At 47.8% G+C, this 16510-nt stretch overlaps 1 protein-coding gene and 1 non-coding gene across 3 annotated transcripts in view; one reads left to right on the forward strand and one right to left on the reverse strand.

Moving 5' to 3' along the window:
* The window catches only part of LOC136389528 (uncharacterized), a 46891-nt gene extending 35825 nt beyond the window's left edge, over positions 1 to 11066 (forward strand). For both annotated transcript variants that reach the window (XM_066361365.1, XM_066361366.1), the window contains exon 3: positions 10640 to 11066. In XM_066361365.1, coding sequence (XP_066217462.1) covers positions 10640 to 10673 — 34 coding nt within the window. In that variant the 3' untranslated portion in view covers positions 10674 to 11066. The remainder of the gene's footprint in view (positions 1 to 10639) is intronic.
* A 4546-nt stretch (positions 11067 to 15612) lies between these two features.
* TRNAA-CGC (transfer RNA alanine (anticodon CGC)) lies at positions 15613 to 15688 on the reverse strand. Its single transcript has one exon. It is a non-coding gene; the product is annotated as a tRNA-Ala (tRNA).
* Between the last annotated feature and the right edge of the window lie 822 nt (positions 15689 to 16510).

Consider the following 16510-nt stretch of genomic DNA (forward strand, 5'->3'; position numbering starts at 1 on the left):
CCTGAGGCAGAGGCCACAGAGCCATCCCCAGCGCCCGGGCCATTTTGCTCCAATGGAGCCTTGGCTGCGGGAGGGGAAGAGAGAGACAGAGAGGAAAGCGCGGCGGAGGGGTGGAGAAGCAAATGGGCGCTTCTCCTGTGTGCCCTGGCCAGGAATCGAACCCGGGTCCTCAGCATGCTAGGCCGACGCTCTACCGCTGAGCCAACCGGCCAGGGCTATTATTTTTTATTTTTTTTAAATTTTTATTTTATTTATTCATTTTTAAAGAGGAGAGAGAGAGGAGAGAGAGACAGAGAGAGAAAAGGGGGGAGGAACTGGAAGCATCAACTCCCGTATGTGCCTTGACCAGGCAAGCCCAGGGTTTCGAACCAGCAACCTCAGCATTTCCAGGTCGACACTTTATCCACTGCGCCACCACAGGTCAGGCAGGTTATTTTTTTTTAATAAATAAATTTTTATTAATTTTAATGGGGTGACATCAATAAATCAGGGTACATATATTCAAAGAAAACATGTCCAGGTTATCTTGTCATTCAATTATGTTCCATACCCATCACCCAAAGTCAGATTGTCCTCCGTCACCTTCTATCTAGTTTTCTTTGTGCCCCTCCCCCTCCTCCTCCCCCTCTCCCTCCTTCCCTCCCCCTGCCCCCCCGTAACCACCACACTCTTGTCCATGTCTCTTAGTCTCGTTTTTATGTCCCACCAATATGTGGAATCCTGCAGTTCTTGTTTTTTTCTGATTTATGTATTTCACTCCATATAATGTTATCAAGATCCCACCATTTTGTTGTAAGTGATCCGATGTCATCATTTCTTATGGCTGAATAGTATACCATGGTGTATATGTGCCACATCTTCTTTATCCAGTCTTCTATTTTTTTTTTATTACAATGATTAAAGCCTTTAAGCAAACTCTTGGCCAATACACCAAGAATCCATAAAAGAGTAGTGTCCTTAACAAGTTCACCAAGTCCAAGTTGGCCCCAACACCATGCCAAGTCCCTGATAAATGCAACCCAAGCCCAGTTCAGTCTGTTAGGAGCTGTCCCAAGGAGTAGAAGTCCAGGAGAAGTCTGCATGGCACTGGAATTGTTGTCACAATTCTATACTTGGTTAATTTTTTTTTAAACTTATTTTTAATTTATTGGGTTGACACGGTTTGCCAAACTATATTTGTTGATTCTTCTTTTTTTTTTTTTTCCTGAAGCTGGAAACGGGGAGAGACAGTCAGACAGACTCCCGCATGCGCCCCACCGGGATCCACCCGGCACGCCCACCAGGGGCGATGCTCTGCTCACCAGGGGGCGATGCTCTGCCCCTCCGGGGGTCGCTCTGCAGTGACCAGAGGCACTCTAGTACCTGGGGCAGAGGCCAAGGAGCCATCCCCAGCGCCCGGGCCATCCTCGCTCCAATGGAGCCTCGGCTGCAGGAGGGTAAGAGAGAGACAGAGAGGAAGGAGGGGGTGGGGGTGGAGAAGCAAATAGGCGCCTTTCCTATGTGCCCTGGCCGGGAATCGAACCCGGGTTCCCCGCACACCAGGCCGACGCTCTACCGCTGAGCCAACCGGCCAGGGCTTGTTGATTCTTCTTATATGTGCCCTGACTAGGTGTAAAGCCAGTAGCCATGGCCACCATCACAGCCGCCTGGCCTGTGCAGATTTGCATTTGATTCGGACAGATGATAATGAAACAATGGAGCCAGGAACTGGTGGGCCATTAGCTTTAATCCTAGCTTGCATCCGGCAGGCAAGAAATACACATGTGGAAAAACACTTCCCTTTCCATTCGGGGCTTCCAAAGCCACTGACTTATCCGAGTTTCCTAGAATCAAAAGTTTCTACCTCACTAGCCTTATTCATCTCTGTTCCCCATCTCCTTCTCTCTGCACAAACTCTGCACAAACTGGCTTCTCTTTCAGCACTTCACCATCTTGGCTGCTTCTCCTCTCCTCCACATGGCCTTTTTCTGGTCTCCTCTCTAATGCTCATCTTAGAAACTGAGAGAGAGCAAGCTCCCAGTCTGCCCCATTTTTTTTTTTTTTTTTTTTTGTATTTTTCTGAAGCTGGAAACGGGGAGGCAGTCAGACAGACTCCCGCATGCGCCCAACCGGGATCCACCTGGCACGCCCACCAGGGGGCGATGCTCTGCCCATCCAGGGCATTGCTTCTGTTGCGACCAGAGCCAGTCTAGCGCCTGAGGCAGAGGCCACGGAGCCACCCCCAGTGCCTGGGCCATCTTTGCTCCAATGGAGCCTTGGCTGCGGGAGGGGAAGAGAGAGACATAGAGGAAGGAGAGGAGGAGGGGTGGAGAAGCAGATGGGCGCTTCTCCTGTGTGCCCTGGCCGGGAATCGAACCCGGGACTTCTGCAAGCCAGCCCGACGCTTTACCACTGAGCAAACCGGCCAGGGCCCAGTCTGCCACCTTTTATAGTGCAGAAATCAAAACCTTTAAGCCAATCTACAAATAAGAAAGTCTCTGATACAAAGCCACTTATTTAAGGCATAAATGGGATTCCTCATAAGAGTGCACCACCCCTATCATGCAACAGTCAAGGGTGTGGGGAAAGGCTTAATGTTGAGAAGATCTTAGTATTAAAAGGATGGGAAAGGCTTAGTCTTAAAACTAAGCCTTAGGCTATAACGACCCTGCCTACTTACAGCCTGTCCCCCACACCCAATGCAAACTGTAAGTGAGCAAACATATACATCATATTTGCAAACTTATTTGACCCACACTAGGGGTCAAATCTGCAACCTTGGCATGTGTGGATGACACTTTAACCAGCTGAGCTACCTGGCCAGGGAAAAACTATATTTCTTTTCAATGCACATTTGTAGCATCTTTTCTTGCTTTTAAACAGCTTTGCAGGCCCTGGCTGGTTGGCTCAGTGGTAGAGCGTCGACTTGGCGTGTGGGATTCCCGGGTTCGATTCCAGGCCAGGGCACACAGGAGAAGCGCCCATCTGCTTCTCCACCCCTCCCCCTCTCCCTCCTCTCTCTCTCTCTCTCTTCCCCTCTCGCAGCCAAGGCTTCATTGGAGCAAAGTTTGCCCGAGCACTGAGGATGGCTCTGTGGCCTCTGCCTCAGGCGCTAGAATGGCTCTGGTTGTGACAGAGCAATGCCCCGATGGGCAGAGCATCGCCCCCTGGTGGGCGTGCCGGGTGGATCCTGGTCGGGCGCATGCGGGAGTCTGTCTGACTGCCTCCCCATTTCCAGCTTCAAAAGAATACAATACAATAAAATAAAATAAAATAAAAGTAAAAAGCTTTGCAATCATAAAATTATTGACACTTCTGGTTTCAGAAGTGGCTGTCACTCTGAGTCCACATCTATCAGGAGACAGGTTAAGGATCCTGTTCTTGGTATTCACACTCACAGGACTATTATTAAATAAAAGTGATTACTTAGTCCATAGATTATACTTGCAACTTTGACTTTTTATTGCTCTAAATTATAAGGTAATAAAGATTATGCATTACTGGCATTCGATAATCCATAGCACACTATATCTGATTGTTTCTGGTACCATTGTGGTAGTTTGAAATTATATTTATTTGTGTAATTTTGCATGAATAAATTGATTAATGTTTTTTTTTTCAAAGATAGTTTTTCTACTTTAAATCTGATTTTTTTTTAAAGCTTTACCTCCAAAGTTAATAGTTGCTTTTTATTACCAAAAGGAGACAAGAACTGGTGGGCCATTACCTTTAATCCTAGCTCGCACCTGGTGGGTGAGAAATACACACAGTAGGAAAACACTTCCCTTTCCATTCAGGGCTCCCAAAGCCACTAACTCATCCGAGTTTCCTAGTATCAAAGGTTTTATCTCACCAGCCTTATTCACCTCTGTTTCCCATCTCCTTTCTGCACAAACCGCATAAACTGGCTTCTTCTTCAACACTCCGCCATCTTGGCTGCCTCTTCTCTGCAATGCTAATGGCAGGAACTGAGCGAGCCTCCCCTCTGTTGCTTCATTTTATAGTGTAGGAGTAAAAACCTGTAAGCCAATATACAAACAAAGAAGTCTCTGATACAAAGCTACTTATCTGAGGCATAAGTGAGATTCCTCATAAAAGTGCACCATCACATATCATGGAACAGTCAAGGGTGTGGGAAAAAGTTTAGTTTTGAGAAGATCTTAGTTTTAGAAGGATGTTGAAAAGATCTTAGTATTAAAAGGGTGGGACACTCTTATGAGGAATCCCATTTATGCCTCATATAAGTGGCTTTGTATCAGAGAGTTTCTTATTTGTATATTGGCTTAAAGGCTTTTTAATTTCTACTCTATAAGATAAGGCAGACAAGGGAGGGGGGCAGCTCTCTCAGATCCTGTCATCAGCATTGCAGAGTAGAGGTTTACAGCCTGTCTTTCACACTGAATGCAAACTATAAGCGAGCAAACATATACATCATATTTACAAACTTATTTGACTAGCCGTGTGGGTCTATGGGAGGTTACAGGGCTGCCACCTGCTCCCAACTGGCCGTCCTCACCTACACTCATCTCTTTGAAGCATTGATCTCCTCTTTTACCTGAGCACCATCAGGGGACATACTCAAACTGCAGTTGTTAACTGCCACTGCTGCAGGACCACTGTAAGGCCAGGAGCCGCCATCGTGGCCATTCACATGCAGGTTCCCATTGGATTTGGGCAGACGATAAAGAAATGGCGGAGTCAGAGGATGGGGGACCATCCTATTTATTGGTGTCTCACCAAGACAGGCAAACCACAAAAGAAGACAAGGGAAAAGCAGAAAACCAGCTTTTCCCATGAAGGGCCAGGGATCAGGGAAGCCCCTGCAATCGTGATAGCAGGAGCTGAGTGAGCCAGCTCCTGGTCTGTCCCACTTTATAGTGTAGAAAACCAAAATCCCTTAATCCAATATACAAACAAGGAAGTCTCCGACACAAAGTCACTTATCCAAGGCATAATTGGATTCCTCATGAGAGTGCACCACCCAGATCATACAATCAGTCAAGGGTGTGGGGAAAAGCTTAGTCCTAAAACCAAACCTTAGGCTACAACGACCTGGCCTGCTTATAGCCTGTCCCCCACACCCAATATAAGTCACAAGCGAGCAAACATATATATCATATATACAAACTTATTTGACCAACATTCCACCCCTTTTGCTAGCTTTACAATCTAAACCACAGGCATCTTCCATGATGGTCACTGTGCAAGGAGTGGGATACATTGCATAAACAGAAATAGTACCAACTACAGCAATAGGGTTAACAGATCAAAAACTATGGGCAAAATGAGAGAGCTGTCAGTGGCACCAAGAGAGGCAAATCCTTTCCCTCTGGCAGAATACAGGCCAGAGTTTTGTCTGCAGACAGCACTGTAGCTGGCACCAGAGGCCACCCTGAGCGGGCATACCAAACCTTATTGGCCAATACACCAGCATCTGCTGGTTCTATGTGTAGTACAATAGGAGAACTCATTATTGGCCATAAAGAAATTACAAAGGTGCCCTTCAAAATGCTGTCCCCTTGAGCGCTCAAGGGATAATACACTTCTACCCTAGGTGGCCAGGTGCTGGTAGCCCAAGGAGTTAACTGGAGGTCCACCTCTAGCCCCTTTCCCCATGGTGCCAACAAGATCACCCATCTCAGATGGGGGGCCTGTACAGTCCAGGGCCAAGTCCATTGAAGCCATTGTCCTTTAAGAAGGGCTGTTGGAGCAGGTAAGAGCACGTTGCCCTGCTGTCCGAAACCTGGCTTGAGTAAAATGTCCTTGGTGCGTATCTGCAACTGAATGGGGGCAGCTGCCCGATGCAGGAGGGCCTCTACTGGAGCTGGCCTCCCCCGTTGAGGTCGCTCATTCAAAATCCGGAGTACTGTCCATAAGCGGCGTGTCCATCCAGTAAGAGAGCCGGTGCCCCCTCCTGTCGCAGTCCCTGTTTTAAGAGTCCATTATACCGCTCAATGATACCAGCAGCCTGGGGGTGGTAGGGAACATGGTACTTCCAGTCCACCCCCAGCTTTTGAGCCCATTGCCTCACCATTGAACCAGTGAAGTGGGTACCATTGTCACTTTCAAGGACCAGTGGTCGCCCGTATGCAGCACTCAGGCGGTCCAGAGCCTGTCTCTGGTCAGGGTTACGAGCGGGGTAAGCAGCAAGAAGCCCGGTGGCAGTATCTACACAAGTGACTGCATACTGGTACCCTTCTGACTTTGGTAAGGGTCCAATGATGTCTATCTGCCATCGTGTCAGTGGGACATGACCCCTCTGGATCTGTCCAGGTGACACCAGTGGTCTCCGAGGGTGTTCCTTGGAACATACTGCACATTGCTCACAGGCTGCAAGTACCTCTGCATAGGACACAGGCAAGTTCCACGCCTTAACCATAGCCCACATAGTTTTCTGTCCTGCATGGAGCAGGCGCCGGTGGAGCCACTGTGCCACATCACCTGCAGGTGCAGTCTCCAACCATCGCACCCTTGCCAACGTATCTGCCTCATCATTCCCAGGATGGGCTAGAGGGGCATGCCCTGTGACATGATATACTGTCACCTGCTTCTGGTGTCCTATTTCCCATAAGTCCTGCCACATAGCCTGACCCCATAGTGGACGGTGCATTACCATCCACTGGTTAATGTGCCAAGTAGCAATCCAAAGGGTAAGTCCATGATAGACGGCCCAGCTGTCAGTACAGATTACCAGAGGTGAAGGTTCATTATGGGCAACTAGCCAAACAGCTCTTAATTCTGCCCATTGGCTGCTTTGGCCTGTACCCGTGTCCATCCAAATAGTCTCAGTGGCCGGATGGAAGGCGATAGCCGTCCATTTGGCAGGTTGGCCCCTGCTGGAACCATCAGTATACCAGGCATCCTCGGGGATGGGCACCCGCCCCTCCTGGTAGGGACTGACCTCAGGTTCTGCCTCCTGAGCCCCAGTTGCACCTGACTCTAAGGTCGCATAGGTGACTGGACCCAAGACTTCCTGCAGTTCTGCCCTCAATGGGCTGGTGCTAAGAGCACAGCGTTGCTGCAGAGAGGCACCCCACTTGGCCAGGGTGGACATTTGGGCCACACCACTGCGTGGTTTAGTTGCCCAATCTCTCACCCATCCAGCAATAGGGTATGTTGTCTTGACTGTAACTGGTGTTGTGGTTGTAATACTCTCAGTTGCCAGGAGGGCAGCATACACAGCTGCCAGCTGCTTCTCTACTAATGAGTAATGAACTTCAGCACCTTTCCACAATTGGGACCAAAACCCAATAGGTTGCCGTAGGCGCTCTGTCCGCTGCCACAAGCCCCATCCAAACCCCTCCGAGGTTACATGAACATCCAGCTCACAGGGCCTGGCAGGATCAAACACATTCAAGGCCTGTGCCACCTTGACAGCTCTCTTAGCAGTTTCAAATGAACCTTGTGCCTGCTCAGTCCAATCCCAGCGAACCCCCTTTCGAATAAGGTTGTACAAGGGGCGTAGTAACTGAGCCAAATGCCGTATAAATGCTCGCCAATACCCCAACAAACCTAAGAATTCCTGTAACTGTTTTACCGTAGTGGGCACGGGGTATGCTTGAATCTTATCTATAACTGCGTCAGGGATAACTTTTGTCTTACCCAACCAGACAACTCCCAAGAATTTAACAGATAACCCAGGTCCTTGTAATTTGTTCTCGTTAACTGCCCAGCCACATGCTTTCAAATGGGATAGCAGGGTAGGGACTGCTTGCTCCAATTCCAGCCTTTTCTGCCATTTTATTTGCAATTCATACTGAAGCTTTTGACCTCGGGCAGCTTCTCGCACAGAACTCTTGGTTTCCTCTTGAGTAAAAAACATGTAGCCCATGGCCCCTAAAAGGACAGCCATGGGGAGCCAGAGCAGCAACCAGTACTCTATCCCACCCATCAAGGGTGGTGGCTCCATACCAATCTCTGAATCCTGCCGCAAACTACGCCAGTTGTAAGGCCAGGAGCCGCCATCGTGGCCATTCACATGCAGGTTCCCATTGGATTCGGGCAGACGATAAAGAAATGGCGGAGTCAGAGGATGGGGGTTGTTGGGCAGATAAAATGTATTATGCTCACTTTGTTAAAGATTACGCTGCCCACGAGGAGGCCATCGCCCAGGTGATATTAATGTGTGTCTCTGTGGGCAGATAGAATCGTTGTAGCCTGGGGCTTGGTTTTGGGATTAAGCCTTTCCCACCCTTTTTGATGTGGGGCGGCACAATCCAATCATGCCTCAGAGAAGTGACTGTATTAGAGACTTCCCTACTTTGTATATTGGATTAGAGGTTGTGAAGCTACAGTATAAAGTGGGGCAAAACGGGAGTTTGTGCTCTTGGTTCCTGAGGTTAGCATGAGGGAGCGGAGAGAGTAGAGCCAGCAGCGGAAGGAGGCCACGTGGAGGAGGCCAGGAAAAGCAGCCAAGATGGCGGAGTGCTGAGTGAGATGCCAGTTTGTACAGAGTTTGTATCTGGGATAAGGAAGGAGATGGGGAACTGAGGAGAATAAGGCTGGTGAGCTAGAAACCTTTGATTCTAGAAAACTCGGATAAGTCAGTGGCTTTGTGAGCACTGAATGTGATTGGGTTTTGGAGCCCAGTGTATGTTTTTACTTGCCCGCCGGGTACAAGCTAGGATTAAAGACTATGGCCCATCAGTTCTTGGCTCCGTTGTTTCTTTACCGACTGTCCGAATCCAATGCGAACCTGCATGGGCTGGGCTGCTCTGATGGTAGCCCTGGTCATGGCTCCTGGCTTTACAGGGGGCCATCCTATTTATTGGTGTCTCACCAAGACAGGCAAACCACAAAAGAAGACAAGGGAAAAGCAGAAAACCAGCTTTTCCCATGAAGGGCAAGGGATCAGGGAAGCCCCTGCAATCGTGATAGCAGGAGCTGAGTGAGCCAGCTCCTGGTCTGTCCCACTTTATAGTGTAGAAAACCAAAATCCCTTAATCCAATATACAAACAAGGAAGTCTCCGACACAAAGTCACTTATCCAAGGCATAATTGGATTCCTCATGAGAGTGCACCACCCAGATCATACAATCAGTCAAGGGTGTGGGGAAAAGCTTAGTCCTAAAACCAAACCTTAGGCTACAATGACCTGGCCTGCTTATAGCCTGTCCCCCACACCCAATATAAGTCACAAGCGAGCAAACATATATATCGTATTTACAAACTTATTTGACCAACAACCACAGAGAGGCTTGAGGGCACTATTCAATGTCAAATCTGATTTTTATTTAAAATTTTTTTTTTTATTTATTTTTTACAGAGACAGAGAGAGAGTCAGTGAGAGGGATAGACAGGGACAGACAGACAGGAACGGAGAGATGAGAAGCATCAATGTAAAGCCAGTAATCAGGGCCAGGGCCACTATCACAGCAGCCCGGCCCTTGCAGGTTCGCATTGGATTTGGACAGTCGGTAAAGAAACAGCGGAGCCAAAAGCTGATGGGCCATAGCCTTTAATCCTACCTTGCACCCGGCGGGCAAGTAAAAATACACACTGGGCTCCAAAACCCAGTCACACTCAGTGCTCACAAAGCTACTGATTTATCCGAGTTTCCTAGAATCAAAGGTTTCTAGCTCACCAGACTTATTCTCCTCAGTTCCCCATCTCCTTCCTTCTCCCAGATACAAACTCTACACAAACTGGCATCTCACTCAGCACTCCGCCATCTTGGCTGCTTTTCCTGGCCTACTCCACGTGGCCTCCTTTAGCTGCTGGCTCTACTCTCTCCGCTCTCTCATGCTAACCTCAGGAACCAAGGGTCAAGTCCCGTTCTGCCCCCATTTTATAGTGTAGCTTCACAACCTTTAATCCAATATACAAAATAGGGTAGTCTCTAATACAAAGTCACTTCTCTGAGGCATGATTGGATTGTACTGCCCTACAGCAAAAAGGGTGGGAAAGGCTTAATCCCAAAACCAAGCCCCAGGTTACAACGATCTCCAACACACATTAATATCACCTGGGCGATGGCCTCTTTAACAAAGTGAGCATAATACATTTTATCTGCCCAACATCAATCATTTGTTTTTTGTGCATTGCAACACCTTAATTGTTCATTGATTACCTTCTCATACGTGCCTTGACCGAGAGCCTTCAGCAGACCAAGTAGTAACCCCTTTCTTGAGCTAGCGACCTTGGGCTCAAGCTGGTGAGCTTTGGCTCAAACCAGATGAGCCCTCGCTCAAGCTGGTGACCTCGGGGTCTCGAACCTGGGTCCTCCGCATCCCAATCCGATGCTCTATGCACTGCACCACTGCCTGGTCAGGCTGTCAAATCTGATTTTAAAAACTTTCAGAGTCACTTGCCCAACATCTTGAAGTCATAAGTTCCTGCTGGTCCTATCTTCGAACTACACCCTCAATTAATAAGTTTTCTACTTTTTTTTTGTGTGTGTGGCAGAGACAGAGAGAGAGTCAGAGAGAGGGACAGATAGGGACAGACAGACAGGAAGGGAGGGAGATGAGAAACATCAGTTCTTTGTTGGGGTTTCTTAGTTGTTCATTGATTGATTTTTCATGTGTGCCTTGATGGGGGGAGGGTGGGTTTACAGCAGAGCGAGTTGATAGATACATGAATTTACCAGTAATTCTAACTGCCCTTTTGATGTTCTGCTTATCTGTCAGACCTCACCTTTTTTTTTTTTTTTTTTTTTCAGACCTCACCCTTACTCACTGGACTATTGCCCCTGAGACAGAGGAATTCCAAGAAGCCGCCAAGCCACCCCAAGGAGGAGCATTCTGGACATACCAGGACTTTTGATTCAACACCCACTTGCTTGAGACTCTCCTTTTATTCTATAAATTCTTCCCCCTAGCTTGTACCAGTGCCTTTCTCCCCAGGAGAAGTGCCCGGCAGGGTTCCTTTCTTCCTTTCAATAAAGCCTGTTTCTCTGGTCTTTTTGGACTCCCATGGATTCCAACATTTGGTGCTGAAACCCAGGACAGGGTACTAAGTGCCTGGAAGATCCCTCTTTGCTGTCCAAACGAAGCCTGGACAAGCAATTGTAGGTTGATTGGCCAAAGTCTAACCCTGTCCTGAACCCCTGTGGATCAGGAGGTAAGGAGTTTCTCCCTCCCCTTCCCTGGTTGGCCTCCAAATTTTTCTCTAAAAACACCCCTTCTTGGTCAGACGGTTTTGACTTTGGACCCCATATCTATGAGTGGTCTGCCTCTACTCCTTTATGGACTTCTATGAAAGTCTAGGCGTGCCTGGCCAGGCCCCTCTCCTACGTCCCGGGATTTCAGCCTTGGGGTGACGACCTCCTGTCTGAGACTCTCTCTCTATGGAGATTTTCTCCTGTAGAAACTATGGCTGAAGGCGGGGACGCCCCCTTCTCTCACCAGTCTCCTCTACTGTGGGTTCCTCTCAGTCCAAACCATCCAGCAAGACTCCCCTTGAAACATGAGCTCCTCTCAATCTCAGGTCTCAGAGACTACTCCTCCACTCCTTCGGGACTCACTCTACTCTCTGAGGTTCACAGTTTGGGAGGTTTCTACTCCGAGCAGCCTACTTCTACGGACTTCCTCAAAAGTCTAGGCGCCTAGCCAGGTTGCTTTCTACTACTATTACAATATCCTAAGAGATCTTGACAATTTCTGCCATGGATGGGGAGGGCATCAGAAATTCCTCACGTGCAGGCTTCCTTTTACTTTTGCTCCTGTCCTTAATTTCTGTGCCACTTGTTCTACACGCAGGCTGTTTTTTGGCCAAAGAAACTTCACCTAAAATCTCCTCTCCTAATCTTTCCTTCTCCGCTAACTCACAACTTTCTTCCCCTCCTGCCTGACCCCTGGGGCACCCCTCTCTCGAGACCCCTCTCTGGTTCCTCTGCAAATCTCTTTCACTTGAGTCTCTTCCCTCCAAGAGCCCCCTCCCTTTTTAGAATCCTCTTTCTCATTCACCTGCAAATACCAGTCTCTCTTTCTCCTCCCCTGCTGGCCAGGGGCCCCTCCCTTCTCCACTGTGTTCTTGAACCCTTCCTCCCTCCTTACAGACTGTCAGCTCTGTCTCTTTTTCTTCTTCGACCTATCCTTCCCCCTCCTCAGAGACTGACTGTGCCTTCCACTACCCCTCGTCCTCTCCCCTGTCCTCAGAGCTCTAAACCTTTTTGACTCCTCTGACTATGTGGCCACACCACCAGTAACTTAATCTCCTCCTCCTCCGCCTCCTGCAGATTCTGACCCTCCTTTCCATCCAGCTGTTCCTGCTGTCCATCCGTCTGCTTTCTCTCTTACTCCCCTCTATGCTAACAACTCCCTGCTATCTCGAAAAACTTGAAAAAGCAGAATTGTCTATTAAACTGTGTAAGTAATCCGTCTTGTCTCTGTTTGTCAGAAAATATCTCTAGTTTAATTTTAATTAAAACAAGTAAAGCACACTCATTTAAATTTATTAATTCATAATTTTTATGTAAAATCTTTGTTTAATGTGTAACTGTGTTTGTTTCTAAGGCCTTAAACCAATAATTACCCACCTCTTAAATCAAGGCTTACTCATCCCCATGGACTCTCCCTGCAATACCTTCATCCTTCCTGTTTGAAAACCTTCAGGGGCTTATCGCCTCTTACAAGCCTTACACCTAATCAATGAGGCAATAATTCCCCTCCATCCCATAGTTTCTAATCTCTACCAGTTACTGTCACACATTCCCTCAAACACCACTCAATTCATGGTCCTAGACCTCAAGAATGCCTTCTTTACCATTCCTCTTACTTTCTATTTGCCTTTACCCAGATACTAATGCAGCCCAGCGATTTATGTGGATTGTCTTACCCAGGGGTTCAAAAAAAGCCCACACCTGTTTGGGCAGGCACTAGCTCAGGATTTAGTAGCATGCAATCTCAAAACTAGTACTCTCTTACAATATGTAGATAACCTACTCCTCTGCAGCCCCTCCCTGCCTGCCTCAGGGAGACACAACACCACCCTTCTTAACTTCCTTGCCATGAAGGGATATCATGTCTTCTCTGCTAAGGCTCAACTTCACTCTTAGTCTGTAGTCTATCTAGGCATCACCTTAACCCCTATACCTGAGGTCTCACCCTAGATCGAACTCAGACCCTCTGCAATCTCCAACCACCTACCACTGTAAATCAAATTCTTTCTTTCCTAAGTCTAATAGGCTTCTTTAGACACTGGATTCTCAATTTTGTTCTTTTAGTCAAGCCCCTCAGTGAGATCTTCTGAGCATGGCTTTTAAGGTCTATAATGGTCAAGGAAGTAACAGAAAAGGCAAATAAGGCCCAAAAGAAGTCAGAAAACACCAGCTTTTGGCATACACTTTTTTTTTTTTTTTTTGTATTTTTCTGAAGCTGGAAACAGGGAGAGACAGTCAGACAGACTCCCACATGCGCCCGACCAGGATCCACCCGGCATGCCCACCAGGGGTGATGCTCTGCCCACCAGGGGGCGATGCTCTGCCCCTCCGGGCATCGCTCTGTTGCGACCAGAGCCACTCTAGCGCCTGGGGCAGAGGCCAAGAAGCCATCCCCAGCGCCCGGGCCATCTTTGCTCCAATGGAGCCTCAGCTGCGGGAGGGGAAGAGAGAGACGGAGAGGAAGGAGATGGGGAGGGGTGGAGAAGCAGATGGGCGCTTCTGTGTGCCCTGGCCGGGAATCGAACCCGGGACCCCTGCACGCCAGGCCGACGCTCTACCACTGAGCCAACCGGTCAGGGCTGGCATACACTCTTAAAGGCTCCAGTGCCCTAAAGCAGTGGTCCCCAACCCCTGGGCCGTGGACCAGTGCCGGTCCATGGGCCATTTGGTAGAGAAAGAATAAATAACTTACATTATTTCCGTTTTATTTATATTTAAGTCTGAATGATGTTTTATTTTTAAAAAATGACCAGATTCCCTCTGTTACATCCATCTAAGACTCACTCTTGATATTTGTCTCGGTTATGTGATACATTTATCTGTCCCACCCTAAAGGCTGGTCCATGAAAATATTTTCTGACATTAAACCAGTCCGTGGCCCAAAAAAGGTTGGGAACCACTGCCCTAAAGGGCTTCATAGGATTCCATCAGGGCCCTGCTCCAGAGAGGAAAGAAAGGTCACTGAACTGAAGCCTGCCAGGCTTCCCGGCCCCATCAAAGGACACATCATTGCTGTGGAAAGAGGGACATGAGAAGTTAATCTGCCCCCTTGCTCCATGGAGGGAGGGTTTAGTCTCTTTTAGCCCTGCTCTAGCTACCTGTGACCTGACCTTGCCCAGCATGCTGGGAATTGCCACTGAAGTCCCAAGGACATCATTCACGAACCTAAGGTATTTCTTCCTAGTAGCAGATAAACTGATCTCATTTCTTAGAAACACAAGGGTCATCTACTATGCCTTGCCTGAATATTTGAGTTTTATTTATCCCTCAAAGATCTCTACTGTAGGTATTGACAGTCTGATTTTATTGCTTTATTTAATGTATAGTGTCTCCTTTATTCCTCTTGTCTCAATGCCCCATGCCTATTGTAGTTTGGGAACTGCTGCTAATTCCATCTAGAAGCAGTGGTCACTAGGACTTAAACTCTAGCTGCAAAGTAAAAGAAATATAACCACCCTTTCCCTAAGTACTTGCAAGATTTACAGATTACTCAGCAAACTGTTCAAAGATTGTCCAAGAGGTGCTTCCAGCAGTACCTCACCCAAGGACTGACTTTCACATGGACAGGTCCACACACCGTGATCCTGACAATTCCCACTGCAGCTAAAGTAGAAAAACGGCATGCCTTACTCCAACCACAAACTGGAAGCTGGTTGGACTACATACAGCAAATATATGAAGAAACTAAGGACTCTTTTAATCAGACTTTGGGAAAAGGAAAACTAGGGTAAAAAGAAAGTCAATTGTCACTAAAAGTTAAAGATTTTTTTTTAAAATAAGTTTTATTTATTTATTTATTTTTTACAAAGACAGAGAGTGAGTCAGAGAGAGGGATAGACAGGGACAGACAGACAGGAATGGAGAGAGATGAGAAGCATCAATCATTAGTTTTTCATTGAGCGTTGCAACACCTTAGTTGTTCATTGATTGCTTTCTCATATGTGCCTTGACCGCGGGCCTTCAGCAGACTGAGTAACCCCTTGCTGGAGCCAGCGACCTTGGGTTCAAGCTGGTGGGCTTTTCCTCAAACCAGATGAGCCCGCACTCAAGCTGGTGACCTCGAGGTCTCGAACCCGGGTCCTCTGCATCCCAGTCTATCCACTGCGCCACTGCCTGGTCAGGCTAAAAGTTAAAGATTTTTAAATCAAGAATTCTGACTAGAAAGGAATTGTATGGTTTTGATAATGGAAAGTAAGGTATGGAAATAGATTTTTTTTTTTTTTTTTGTATTTTTCTGAAGCTGGAAACGGGGAGAGACAGTCAGACAGACTCCCGCATGTGCCCGACGGGGATCCACCTGGCACGCCCACCAGGGGGCGACGCTCTGCCCACCAGGGGGCGATGCTCTGCCCATCTGGGGCCTCGCTATGTTGCAACCAGAGCCACTCTAGCGCCTGAGGCAGAGGCCACAGCCATCCCCAGTGCCCGGGCCATCTTTGCTCCAATGGGGCCTTGGCTGCAGGAGGGGAAGAGAGAGACAGAGAGGAAGGAGAGGGGGAGGGGTGGAGAAGCAGATGGGCGCTTCTCCTGTGTGCCCTGGTCGGGAATCGAACCCGGGACTTCTGCACGCGAGGCCGACGCTCTACCACTGAGCCAACGGGCCAGGGCCTGGAAATACTTTTGAAAGAAAATAAAAGCAAGTTGTTATGAAGGCCAGTTAATTCTGGATAAGAAAGTTTATGAAAGCTGAGGGTTTATATAAGTTGTAGAAGGTTTGTGCAGGTTGTAGGAGGTTTGTATAGAGAAAAATAAATTTGAACAGTCAGAAAACTGGTTTTCAAAGAATGTTTAATTAGTCACCCTAGCTAACAATCCTCTACTCTCCCCACTTATTGGGATGACTCTTTCCTCCACCCTGACCATCTGGAACTCAGAAACAGGAAACAAAACCGACCCCTTGTCCTTCTATTCTCTATTCACCTCTCAACCTACCTCATCCAATCAAAGGCTTTCTACTCGTGTGGGACTAACACCTATATGTGTCTCCCTACTAATTAGACAGAAACCTGTACCCTAAACTATCTCACCCCAAATAATCAACCTATTCCCACCCAATGAGCCTCTTCCAGTTCCTAGTACATTACCGGTCAATTTAAGGGCCAAACGACCTGTACAGGTAATTCCTTTTCTTGTTGATTTAGGAATCTCTACAGAAGTAGGTCTAGGGACAGGGGGACTGGCCACTTCCCTGTCTTTTTTTTTTTTAAAGATTTTATTTATTCATTATAGAGAGGGGAGAGAGAGAGAGAGAAGAGGGGAGGAGCAGAAAGCATCAACTCCCATATGTGCCCTGACCAGGCAAGCCCAGGGTTCTGAACCAGCAACCTCAGCATTTCCAGGTTGACGCTTTATCCACTGCGCCACCACAGGTCAGGCCACTTCCCTGTCTTATTCTTACTCTCTCTTCCTCTGAAGCCCAGCAAATTCGTA

The sequence above is a fragment of the Saccopteryx leptura genome, chromosome 1, assembly GCF_036850995.1.
Source record: "Saccopteryx leptura isolate mSacLep1 chromosome 1, mSacLep1_pri_phased_curated, whole genome shotgun sequence".
NCBI classification, from domain to species: domain Eukaryota; kingdom Metazoa; phylum Chordata; class Mammalia; order Chiroptera; family Emballonuridae; genus Saccopteryx; species Saccopteryx leptura.